The sequence below is a fragment of the Rhinatrema bivittatum genome, chromosome 6 (genome assembly GCF_901001135.1).
Source record: "Rhinatrema bivittatum chromosome 6, aRhiBiv1.1, whole genome shotgun sequence".
Lineage (NCBI taxonomy): Eukaryota > Metazoa > Chordata > Amphibia > Gymnophiona > Rhinatrematidae > Rhinatrema > Rhinatrema bivittatum.
In genome coordinates this window covers 173,283,388-173,296,589 of record NC_042620.1, presented here as the reverse complement: position 1 = coordinate 173,296,589, position 13,202 = coordinate 173,283,388, and the positions used below count along the sequence as shown (strand labels likewise).

At 40.7% G+C, this 13,202-nt stretch overlaps 1 protein-coding gene across 6 annotated transcripts in view; it reads left to right on the top strand.

Moving 5' to 3' along the window:
* The window catches only part of ADARB1 (adenosine deaminase RNA specific B1), a 502,731-nt gene that overhangs the window by 434,263 nt on the left and 55,266 nt on the right, over positions 1 to 13,202 (top strand). For all 6 annotated transcript variants that reach the window (XM_029606158.1, XM_029606159.1, XM_029606160.1 and 3 more), the window contains one exon: positions 12,587 to 12,735. In XM_029606158.1, the coding sequence (XP_029462018.1) occupies positions 12,587 to 12,735 (149 nt within the window). The remainder of the gene's footprint in view (positions 1 to 12,586; positions 12,736 to 13,202) is intronic.

Here is a 13,202-nt window from a genome sequence, read left to right as displayed (position 1 = left end):
AACAAGGATGTAATTTAATACCAAGGGAAGGAGCAGCAGAATGCCTTTTTCATTGGAGGAAGCAAGCAAAATCAACTAAGCTCCCCAGCTTCCACTGCCAATTTTTTTACTTTACTTTTACAGTTAATGTAATTTCTTACATACATTCTTCATGTAAATCATAGAATATAATTATTCCAGTCCAGCCTATAAAAAGCTTGATGCTAGAAAGCCAAATATAGTAGTAAAGTTGAAGAAAACAGAATTCCATATTCAGTCACTCTCTAGAAAGCAGAATTAGCCAGAATTAATCCAGCTAATGTTGGAGGTATATTCAATAATGCAGCTGGCTAACTATTTTTTTTGGTTGTATTTATATTCTGCTTTTCAGCCACTTCAAAGTGGATTGCATTCAGGACCAATAGGTATTTATTTCCTTGTCCCTAGAGGGCTCATGATCTGTGTTTGTACCTGATGCAATGGAGGATGAAGTGACTTACCCAAGATCACAGTAGGATTTGAACCCTGGCTTCCCTGATTCATAGCCTGCTGCTCTAACAACTAGGCTACTACTCAACTCCTTTTTCCAGCCAAGTTTAGGATAGCTGTTTGGTCCTACCAGACAATAGCTGGCTAATTCTTAATATTGGAGTTAGCCAGATAGTGTAGCCTGCTAACTCAACTCCTTCCAATCACACCTCCTGAACACCCCAACTTTGCCAATTAAAATCTAGTTGACTAAGGGACCAAATATTCATTTAGCTGGATAACTTCTGAATATGGACCTCAAAAACAGCATTATTAATAGAAGTGTTAGTACTAAGCAATTATTCAGTACAATATATGGAAAGAGAAAAGATCATCAAATACTAAATAATGTAATTAGAAACCAAGAGAATGTGGCCTAAAGATACAGAAATAGTTCTAATTGTGTGGACACTACTTGACTGATTAAAAAGAACTTTCAAGTTCACTTCAGTATATTGCCTCTATATATTATACATAAGAACATGCCATACTGGGTCAGACCAAGTGTCCATCAAACCCAGCATCCTGTTTCCAACAGTGGCCAATAGGGATGTGAATCGTGTCCTCGATCGTCTTAACGATCGATTTCGGCTGGGAGGGGGAGGGAATCGTATTGTTGCCGTTTGGGGGGGTAAAATATCGTGAAAAATCGTGAAAAATCTAAAAATCTAAAAATCGCAAAACCGGCACATTAAAACCCCCTAAAACCCACCCCCGACCCTTTAAATTAAATCCCCCACCCTCCCGAACCCCCCCCCAAATGAGTTAAATAACCTGCGGGTCCAGCGGCGGTCCGGAACGGCAGCGGTCCGGAACGGGCTCCTGCTCCTGAATCTTGTCTTCAGCCGGCGCCATTTTCCAAATGGCGCCGAAAAAATGGCGGCGGCCATAGACGAACACGATTGGACGGCAGGAGGTCCTTCCGGACCCCCGCTGGACTTTTGGCAAGTCTCGTGGGGGTCAGGAGGCCCCCCACAAGCTGGCCAAAAGTTCCTGGAGGTCCAGCGGGGGTCAGGGAGCGATTTCCCGCCGCGAATCGTTTTCGTACGGAAAATGGCGCCGGCAGGAGATCGACTGCAGGAGGTCGTTCAGCGAGGGTTCCGGCGCCTCGCTGAACGACCTCCTGCAGTCGATCTCCTGCCGGCGCCATTTTCCGTACGAAAACGATTCGCGGCGGGAAATCGCTCCCTGACCCCCGCTGGACCTCCAGGAACTTTTGGCCAGCTTGTGGGGGGCCTCCTGACCCCCACGAGACTTGCCAAAAGTCCAGCGGGGGTCCGGAAGGACCTCCTGCCGTCCAATCGTGTTCGTCTATGGCCGCCGCCATTTTTCGGCGCCATTTTGGAAAATGGCGCCGGCTGAAGACAACAAGATTCAGGAGCAGGAGCCCGTTCCGGACCGCTGCCGTTCCGGTCCACCGCTGGACCCGCAGGTTATTTAACTCATTTGGGGGGGGTTCGGGAGGGTGGGGGATTTAATTTAAAGGGTCGGGGGTGGGTTTTAGGGGGTTTTAGTGTGCCGGCTCACGATTCTAACGATTTATAACGATAAATCGTTAGAATCTCTATTGTATTGTGTTCCATAACGGTTTAAGACGATATTAAAATTATCGGACGATAATTTTAATCATCCTAAAACGATTCACATCCCTAGTGGCCAATCCAGGCTATAAGAACCTGGCAAGTGCCCAAAAACTAAGTCTATTCCATGTTGCTAGTAATAGTAGTGGCTATTTTCTAAGTCAACTTAAATAATAGCAGGTAATGGCCTTCTCCTCCAAGAACTTATCCAATCCTTTTTTAAATACAGCTATACTAACTGCACTAACCACATCCTCTGCCAACAAATTCCAGAGTTTAATTATGTGTTGAGTAAAAAAGAACTTTCTCCGATTAGTTTTAAATGTGCCACATGCTAACTTCATGGAGTGCCCCCTAGTCTTTCTATTATCCGAAAGAGTAAATAACAGATTCACATCTACCCGTTCTAGACCTCTCATGATTTTAAACATCTCTATCATATCCCCCCTCAGCTGTCTCTTCTCCAAGCTGAAAAGTCCTAACCTCTTTAGTCTTTCCTCATAGGGGAGCTGTTTCATTCCACTTATCATTTTGGTAGCCCTTCTCTGTACCTTCTCCATCGCAATTATATCTTTTTTGAGATGCGGCGACCAGAATTGTACACAGTATTCAAGGTGCGGTCTCACCATGGAGCGATACAGAGGCATTATGACATTTTCCGTTTTATTCACCATTCCCTTTCTAATAATTCTCCACATTCTGTTTGCTTTTTTGACTGCCGCAGCACACTGAACCAACAATTTCAATGTGTTATCCACTATGATGCCTAGATCTCTTTCTTTGGTTGTAGCACCTAATATGGAACCTAACATTGTGAAACTATAGCATGGGTTATTTTTCCCTATATGCATCACCTTGCACTTATCCACATTAAATTTCATCTGCCATTTTGATGCCCAATTTTCCAGTCTCACAAGGTCTTCCTGCAATTTATCACAATCTGCTTGTGATTTAACTACTCTGAACAATTTTGTATCATCTGCAAATTTGATTATCTCACTCGTCGTATTTCTTTCCAGATCATTTATAAATATATTGAAAAGTAAGGGTCCCAATACAGATCCCTGAGGCACTCCACTGCCCACTCCCTTCCACTGAGAAAAATGTCCATTTAATCCTACTCTCTGTTTCCTGTCTTTTAGCCAGTTTGTCCATGAAAGGACATCACCACCTATCCCATGACTTTTTACTTTTCCTAGAAGCCTCTCATGAGGAACTTTGTCAAACGCCTTCTGAAAATCCAAGTATACTATATCTACCAGTTCACCTTTATCCACATGTTTATTAACTCCTTCAAAAAAGTGAAGCAGATTTGTGAGGCAAGTCTTGCCCTGGGTAAAGCCATGCTGACTTTGTTCCATTAAACCATGTCTTTCTATATGTTCTATGATTTTGATGTTTAGAACACTTTCCACTATTTTTCCTGGCACTGAAGTCAGGCTAACCGGTCTGTAGTTTTCCGGATCGCTCCTGGAGCCCTTTTTAAATATTGGGGTTACATTTGCTATCCTCCAGTCTTCAGGTAGAATGGATAATTTTAATGATAAGTTACAAATTTTTACTAATAGGTCTGAAATTTCATTTTCTAGTTCCTTCAGAACTCTGGGGTGTATACCATCCGGTCCAGGTGATTTCTACTCTTCAGTTTGTCTATCAGGCCTACCACATTCTTCTAGGTTCACCGTGATTTGATTCAGTCCATCTGAATAATTACCCATGAAAACCTTCTTCCAGTACGGGTACCTCCCCAACATCCTCTTCAGTAAACACCGAAGCAAAGAAATCATTTAATCTTTCCACAATGGCCTTATTCTTCTCTAAGTGCCCCTTTAAACCCCTTGATCATCTAACGGTCCAACTGACTCCCTCACAGGCTTTCTGCTTCGGATATATTTTTAAAAAGTTTTTTACTGTGAGTTTTGCCTCTACAGCCAACTTCTTTTCAAATTCTCTCTTAGCCTGTCTTATCAATGTCTTTACATTTAACTTGCCAATGTTTATGCTTTATCCTATTTTCTTCTGTTGGATCCTTCTTCCAATTTTGAATGAAGATCTTTTGGCTCTAAAATAGCTTCTTTCACTCCCCTTTTAACCATGTCGGTAATCGTTTTGCCTTCTTTCCACCTTTCTTAATGTGTGGAATACATCTGGACTGTGCTTCTAAATGGTTATTTTTTAACAATGACCACGCCTCTTGGACATTTTTTACTTTCGTAGCTGCTCCTTTCAGTTTTTTTCTAACAATTTTTCTCATTTTATCAAAGTTTCCCTTTTGAAAGTTTAGCACGAGAGCCTTGGATTTGCACACTGTTTCCTCTTCCAGTCATTAAATCAAATTGATCATATTATGATCACTATTGCCAAGCGGCCCCACCACCGTTACCTCTCTCACCAAGTCCTGTGCTCCACTGAGAATTAGATCTAAAATTGCTCCCTCTCTCGTCGGTTCCTGAACCAATTGCTCCATAAAGCTATCATTTATTCCATCCAGGAATGTGGCTCCTGCACACTGTCATCCTTAGGCCAGTCTGTGTTGCTTCCAGCAGCTCACACTATACTGCCTCCTTCAGGGCAGCATGTGATGTCTCTTTCAGGCCAGACTGTAAAGCTCCACCATGAGCTCTCTTGCATCTCAGTCAGTCATTGCAAGTTCATTCACCTGAGTTCTCTTCTCTTTTCTTGCACTCTCCTGGTCCCACACAAATTAAGGAAGGATAGTAAGGCCATTCCATTAGTCCTTGCAACTCAGGCTTTTCTTCTGCCACCTGTTTCAGCTGTTTTCAGTGGCTTCATGCCAGGTTTTCCTGTCACCCCCATCCACAGGTTCTGCTCTGGCACCACCACGTTTGCTGTTCTGATCTCCTCTGCACTTTTATCCCTCTGAAGGGTAAAGCACCAGTAATGTCATTCATATGACTGCTCTCCTTCCTTTGCTTCCACCTTCAGTGAACCCTTTCCTTCTTTAGTTCAGGCAGGCAGTTAGGAGCACACCGCTTTCTTCTTCCTCTTTCCAGGGAATTGCACAGGTAGTCTGGTTTCTTAAGGCCCACTCTTGAAATTGACTCTGTCCTTCCAGAGCTTGCATTTCTTGCTCAGTCATGCTTTCCCTAGAGCAGAGTAGCTGGCTTTCTTGAGTATTAGTGCAAAGAAACTGGCTTGCTTCTGAAGAGGTAAGCTCTGTTCAAATACTCAGCTTCTCTAGCAGCAGCACTTTCTGTAGGGGCCATGCCCTGTTCAAATACCCACACTGCAACATATGTTTCCTTTTTTCCTCAGAGGAAAAGGTTTAAAAAGAAAAACCTTGCTTGTCCAGCAAATGACTCACTTGATTTCCTTGACTTAGGCAAGCGGAGCTTCTCTCCTTACTTGCAATCAGTTTTACAGCTATTTCCCTTCAGGTCCCAAGATGCAACTATCTGCATTAAAGAAAAAAATTCTGCTTTTCCCTTTGTTACTTCTCCTTTAGCCTCAGTCCTTTAAAGTCCTCAGTGCTCTGTGTATAGCCAGCAGCACTGCTTCTGCCTCAAACTGTTTGACAGGAATCACACACAACACCTTTCTTTTTCTTCTCCTCTCGTGGCGATTTGGGATTCTCTCTGGGCAGTTGCGTAGAGCAGAAATCCCTGAATTGGCACCATATGTGGGATAGCTGAGTAGGTTTTAGACTGGAGACATACTTCAACAGGACTCCAGTTTTACTTCTTAAAGATTTTAGCTTTATTATTAATATCAGTCAGCACATACAACAGTAGACTGCTTACCTCTAGCACCTTAGCTTCTACCAGAGAGGATTCAGGAGCTTGCTTCTCCTGGAGATGCAGGGCCTCCTGATCCCAGTTGTGCTCCACCTCTTATTCTGCCTAGCAGGTTCTCTCCCACAAAGCTCTCTCCCTTCATGGGGTTTAAGGCAGACCAAGCCTCTAGCCTGGTCCTGCAAAAAGTAAGGAAGGGTAGAAGGGCCATTCCATTACAGTACCGTACAAGTTTCAGTAAGAAATTGGCACAATACAAATATTAAGAATAGCATTAGAAGTTAATTTGAAAGATTGAAATCATACTCTGCTGGGATTAGTATAGGAGGAAATGCTTCTCTCTTCCAGGCTTATGAATGAGGTTTATTCTTGTTGTGGTTGGCACAAGGCAAACACAATTAAACCCTGCATCTCCAGTTCTGTAACTGTATACTCTGCATCTACAGACCTCCACCCACCCCAACAATGAATGCAGAGTTTTAATTTCTTTGTAAATCAACATACAGACCTTGTGTTTCACCCATCATTGGATTGGCAACCAATGAAAGGATTTTAAGATGGCAGTAATATGTTTTCTTATACTGGTAGTAAATACCCAAGCAGCAGCAATCTGTATAATCTGTAGCAACCTTAGTGTTGAATCTGGCATATAAAGAGAATTACGGTAATTGAGTATAGAGATGACTAATGTTTGAGGAATAGAATGAAAGTTCTTGGCAGGTAAAAAAAAGGTTTTAATTGTTGAAGCATGCATACTTTGAACAAGGACAATTTAGAGACATGATGAATATGCCACTTCATTGATAATTATCACACTAAGATTTCAAGTATATTGCAAAATTGGAATTGTGTAGTCATCTAAATGAAATTCAGATGGCGAGTCTGATTTGAAATTCCTGCATAGAATTAACACCTCTGTCTTATTCACATTTAAATGCAATTTATTATGAAAAAGCCATTGTTTAATTGTGGAAAAATATATTACAGTAAGTTTGATAATAGTGGGCCAGGACGCATGAACCGGAAAAAAAATTTAATGTCATCTGCATATATTCTATAACACAGACCCAAGCCAGCTAACTAACAGCTTACAGAGTGGAGACTGATATATATTGAAAAGCATATCAGATGGGGCTTTTGTTGAAAGATCAGGTGAGGAAAAAATGGTTTCTTCTACTCTCATTGTCAACTTGCTTCTAGACTCAGACAAAGATTATTTATTGAGACATTTCTTTCAGAAGAGAGACATTTTATTTTTCAACATGAGTCTTGTGGTTTCGAGATGTGGCAAAATTAACCCAAAACAAGAGGGAAAAGATTTTGTTGATGAGACCCTGGAGTATTGCAGTTGGGGGACTTATTTTGGATTAATTTTCCATGCAAATGTGTAATTAAGTTAATGGGGGTTAAATGTTTTCTATCACCCTGCTCAGCTTGCACAGTTTATTAATGAACGACATACATAGGATCAACCTTTAGCAATTTTGCTAACTGCTGCTGCTTATCCTGAAAATTTGAAACCTGCAGCCGTGTATGTCAATAATTCTTATTGTTTGTATAGCTGTTTACTTGGACTTCTGCTTGGTTCCTTCATTAATTGTGGATGGAGGATTGCATTGGAAGGTTCATGTAGGTTTGGGATGGATATTCTTTAAATTCTTATCTTGTCATTGCATGACTTCTAATTAAAAGTTCATTTTGTTTGTATAATTTTCAAAATTGATATAAATAAAAAGAAACAGAAATACACAGACGGAAACTGAAATAACCCCAAGAAGCCAAATTGTGCATGCAGTGCAATACTGGAGCACCTGGAAGAGAGAAGCATTTCCTCCTATACTAAGCCAGATCCCAGCCATTGTTGTTCTCAGTAGTGAGGGCTGTTAGATTACATATAACCCTCACTCTACATACATAAGAATAATGCTGGAACGTCAACATCCCCAACCTAGCATCCTTCTCCTTCCCCCCCCCCCCCCCCCAAAAAAAAATCAAAAAAGGCTTGACAGCCCCATCGTACCGCCCACAGGAAAAATGACGAAGGCTCAGCGGCCCAAATTAATATATCCCCCCTCCCAAAAAAAAGAAGTTGGACTTGTCTTTTCTCCCCTCAGGCCCCCTCTTCTTTCTTCCTGCCTTCAGTCTTTCTTTCCTTCTGCTCCCAGCCCCCTCCTCTCCTTCAGCAACTCGCTTCCTTTTTTTTTTTCCCTGTCCCCACACCTGCTTTCTTCCCCCTGCCCCACTTCTCCTCGTGCAGTCCTCCAGGCCCCATCCCCTGCTAACCAGCTCTCCTCCCCATCCTCTGCCCAGCATCTGGCTCACCTGTATGTCTCCATTATGGAGCAGGGAGATATTGGAGGGACCACAGCCACTGAAGCAGAAGAGTGCTGGTGAAAAATAAGACGCCATTTGAGGTCTGTTGTGATAGAGCTGGTGGGATTTCCAAGACCATCTCAAAAATTTATTCCACTTTTTGTGGGGGATTTGGTTTATAAAGTAAACATGTTTGGCCTGGGAAAAGGATTTTGGAACCTCAATGGAGGATGCACTATGGCATCTGGGTTTTCAGTCAATGGGGAGGAGCTCAGTTTTGTCTAATTGTGGAGAATGGCTATAAGATTCTTTATAGAGAGTATGTGACTCCAGCTAAGTGAAATAAAATGTTTCTTTCAGTTTCAGATCTATGTTGGTGTGGAAGTGGAGGAAGGGGTTATTTTTTTTATCACTTATTGTGGTAGTGCCCAAAGATAGGGGTGTATTAGTTGGGGGAAAAACCCTAAATTGCTATTGGTGACCATGGAAATTAAGGATTTAGATGAGAGAGTGAGATGTTTGATACTGCATATAATTATTGCTGCTAGATGCAAATTATCATCATGGTGGCATAAGGCTGAGGTTCCGTCAAAGGTGAATGTCCAACTGAGATTAGCCAGAGTGTTTAATATGGGGAGACTCACTGCATATATATATATTACACTCTCCAAAAATGTGAAAATTCATGGAAGTAAGCTTTGGAATCAGCCTAAGACAGAGCATTTTAGTGGCTTTATATGAATATATCACATGCAAATAACAGAAGCTCTTTGGGGGATAAGATAGTTTGGGGAGGTGGGTATAGAAAGGTGCGGGATGGGGAGGGGTTAGGAAAGGGTATCATTACTTTTGGGGGGGTGTAAAAGGCATTTAAGATCTCGTGGATATAAGCTGTGTCTGTGCTGGAGGGTGGGGGAGGGGAAAAGTAAACACAGGAGATGGTTTATATGTGCTTGCTCATTTATTATATTAGTTTTTCAGTATGTGATTTATAACAAAAAGGGTTTATTACTATTATTTTTTCTGTATTAGAACTTACAGATGTTTGCTGTTTTTCTTAACATCCTGTTAATAATTATTAAATTGCAAAAAAAAAAAGAAGAGTGCTGGTGGCAACAGATGTGATTCTCCTGGATCTCAGAAAAGCACTGCTGCAGGAGCATTGAGCAGGTCTGATGGCTGTGGTGGTAGCAGCAGTAGCACAGTATGTTCTGCACATGGTGATTCTCCTTTATGTGCAGCTTGCTCATAGCAGACGTTACCAATCTAATAATGTCTGCTGCAAGTAAGTTGCACAGAACGGGAAGGATTGCAGGGGAGGCGCAGAGCATGCCTCTGCATCAGATAGGCAGAAGGGAGTTGAGGAAGGGGTTGCCTTCTATTTGCATCATCAATTATTTGTTTCACGCTTTTCCAACCAAAGAGTTCAAAGTGTGTTACAGGAGTTGAATTACAGTCTGTCTTACATGTGTGAAAATAGGCCATAATCCTAATGTCAGTAGGTTGTAAGATGCACGGGGTTGTGATAGCACAGCAGCAACAATTATATACATTTCTTGTTCTTCCAGTGAGTATTGGGGAGAATGGTGCAAGTGACTGCCATGAGTTTGTAGCGAGTAGAATCATAGTTCTGCTTGTGACTACAGGTTCTATGCTGTTTGAAAGAGACAGGTTTTCAGTAAGTGGCGGAAAGTTAGCAGGTCTGGGGTTTGTCTGATGTTTGGTAGAAAATTTCTATAAAGTGGGAGATGTTCCTTGGAAGGTCCTCTCTCTGGTTCATGTGAGGCATGTTTCCTTGAGATGTGGCACAGTTAACTGGGTTTGAGATAGTGAACAGAGTGGGCTGTTCAGGAATAGCATTGCACTTCCTTTGATAGCTTGTAGGCCAGAGTCGAGTTTTTTAATTTAGTAGTGAACATGAAACGTTAAGATATGCCATACTGGGAAGCGGATACTCTTGTCGAGGTGTGTGTTCTTCTTTGTTATGCTCAATAAAAAATCATTTACTCTTAAGATATGCCATACTGGGTCAGACCAAGGGTCCATCAAGCCCAGCATCCTGTTTCCAACAGTGGCCAATCCAAGTCACCTGGCAAGTTCCCAAACAAATCTCAAGCTACTATTGCTTATTAATTAATAGCAGTTTATGGATTTTTCCTCTAGGAACTTATCCAAACCTTTTTTAAACCCAGTTACACTAACTGCTGCAACCACCTCCTAGGCAATGAATTTATTTTATATGAGCTTCTTGCTAACTTCTTGAACTGGAAGCCAATAGAGAGTCTCTTTTTTACTCATGGCTTGCCTTGTTCAAATTTGGTGGGGCCATTTCTGTGGCCCACCCCATTGTGGCGCCTGTGCAAATCAGGATTTATGAATGAAATGTGCAATCAAGCCACTAGTTGCATGAAGATTCATAGGAGGGGTTTTATGAAAGATTTGCCAGAGTTAGCCAATTGAGACATAAGGACATCAAATGAGACTTCAGAGAGCACAACTGATTATAGAAAATGTAGTAATAAACAAGCATGAGTGGATAATACATAATTTAAATTCTCATTGCAATGCTCCTTTCTTTAAAAAACGTACTTCTAAGCAACAGTGAGCTTCTGTTCAAGCATACAATAGCGACAGTAGATGTTTGCAAGAACTTTCTCAATCCCTGAAGCAGAAGGAATTTGAAACATGGAATCATGTGTAAAATGAACAGAAAAATGGTATGTGTTAGGAACATGTGATTATAATGAAGGAATTGAATCGTTACTAAGTACCTAAATAGCCAAACATTTATTTTGGTCCAACTTCAAATTTCAGTTTTTGAAGTAATTCTATATCTTGAAACAATAGCATTTTAACTGGTTTGGGAAACATTTTGGGAGCATTCACTAGATATCAATGTTAAACGAATAGAACCCAGGTTTGGTTTTTGGACCTGGCTTGTCAATGAGTGAGTCAGGGCTGAGGATAATGGTTTATGTTGCTGAGCTTGGTCTGTATGAATTATTTTAGTCCCGTACTGTTTTTATTCAACTCTTACATTTTTAAGATATTGCATTTATTTATGGATTTATTTGGATTGTATTATCTGCCATTTTGAATAAGAAATTTACCCAAGATGGAGTACAACATATTAAAATAGTAACACATAGTAATCTATAGATATAGCAGCCTAACAATTTTAGTTTGGAAGAAAAGGATGGACAAAATGATTCAACTTAAAATAAATCAGCAAATAGAATTAAACTTGCAAAAATACACATTATTTCAGTAAAGCAATAGGTTTAGCAGCACGTTCCAGAAGTGGAAAGTAAGGACTGAACATGAAAAAGATCAACAATATGATTGAACTTGAATAATACACAACATCTCAGTGAACAATAAGTGTTTGCAGCACATTCTAGGTACTATATAAGGTGCCAGTCAGTTATGTGTTGCTGAAACCTGCTTTGTGCATCTTTTGGAAAGACAGTTATAAATTGAAGAAATAAATAAATGTCCAACTTTATCAGATAAACTTTTTGCTTAAGCATAGAGCAGAAGGGTAATAGGTAGTTTCTCTAAGCTATCTATAGGGATTCATCAAGCTGCAGTTAATGGCCTTGTGGCTTGGTGAATCACCCTGCCACTTAGTGAACCCCTCAGTATTTTCCCCTGGGGAAAAATTACCATGGCAGTGAAAGTTTCTCCCAACCATGCGCTATGGCGGCCCAAGGGCTGTGGAACCGCTGTTGCTTAAAGGGGCCGCTCAGACTGAGTAAGCACATCTCCTCCCACCCCCTCAAAGTAGTAAACCCCATGGGGGTCTGCAACGGTGGCCAAGGAGGATGAGACAATACCCCAAGAGACCTCTTTAAGGCTAGGCTGTAGATGCATGGGAAATTAGCTATAACTCCTGAGTTGTAGTTAATTTCAAGTTAAATAATATAGCTTGTGAATTTTTCAACAAGCCATATTTGATTAGTTAAGGATAGTAATGAGCACATTAGCATGCTTCTGCATGCCAATTAGCTTATTTAAATCTGTATGCTGCTGGGCCTGGAATAATGCAAGATATTTGAAATATTGCATGCAATCCCTGCGTTAGGCCATTTTTCACTCAGTAAATGGCTAACACGGCTTAGTGAATTGACCCCCTGTTTGGTATTTATGGGTGACTGTAGAGTTAGCTGATCAATCACATCACTCATCTCATAAGCAATTTTTATGATGGTTAGTATGACAAAAATGTCACCATTACTCAGTGAAATTTGAAAATAATTTATTATTCTTTTAACATTATATATTATAAATAAATGAGAAAACTGTTAATATCTATAGCTTCTGAAACCTAAAAAGTAGAGCTCACTACTGATGATATAGGTTCTTATGCTACTTGAAGACTGGTGGAAATGTTTTCATTTTGAAGCTAATAAGTTCCTTATTTTTATATTTCAGCACTAAAGAAGACCAACAAAAATCCATTTTTATCAAGATGGAGCGGGGCGGGTTTAAACTGAAGGAAAGTGTACAGTTCCACCTGTACATCAGCACCTCTCCCTGTGGAGATGCTAGAATTTTCTCACCTCATGAGGCAGGGCAAGAAGGTATGAATATAGCAGGCTATTAAGAAATCAACAGGAATGTAGCTTCTGACAGCCAAGTGTCATCTTGGAAAAAGGCCTGCTATTTATGGGGCCATTTTTAAACTACACATTTTTGGGACACGGTGCACAGGTGATTTTACACCAATTTTCAAAGCAAAATTACGTGCATATGTTTGGTTCAAGAATGGTTGTAGATACAAAATATCTGTGGACATCTGTACCTGCTTTCTTGTGGGGATATTTTTTTGATGGAAAATAACACAATCTCTGCATGTACCTTTCCTCTCCTGACCTAAACACATCCCCGGGAAATGGTTTTATTATTCTACAAAATTTAGCTGCATTGAGGAAGGGCAATTTTCAGATGTCCAACTTACACAGATTAATCACTACCCATATAACTGACTGAGAATTGTCCTCTGTTAACTGTCTAGGGAGTATTTTTTATAAAAGAAAAACTGATCAGA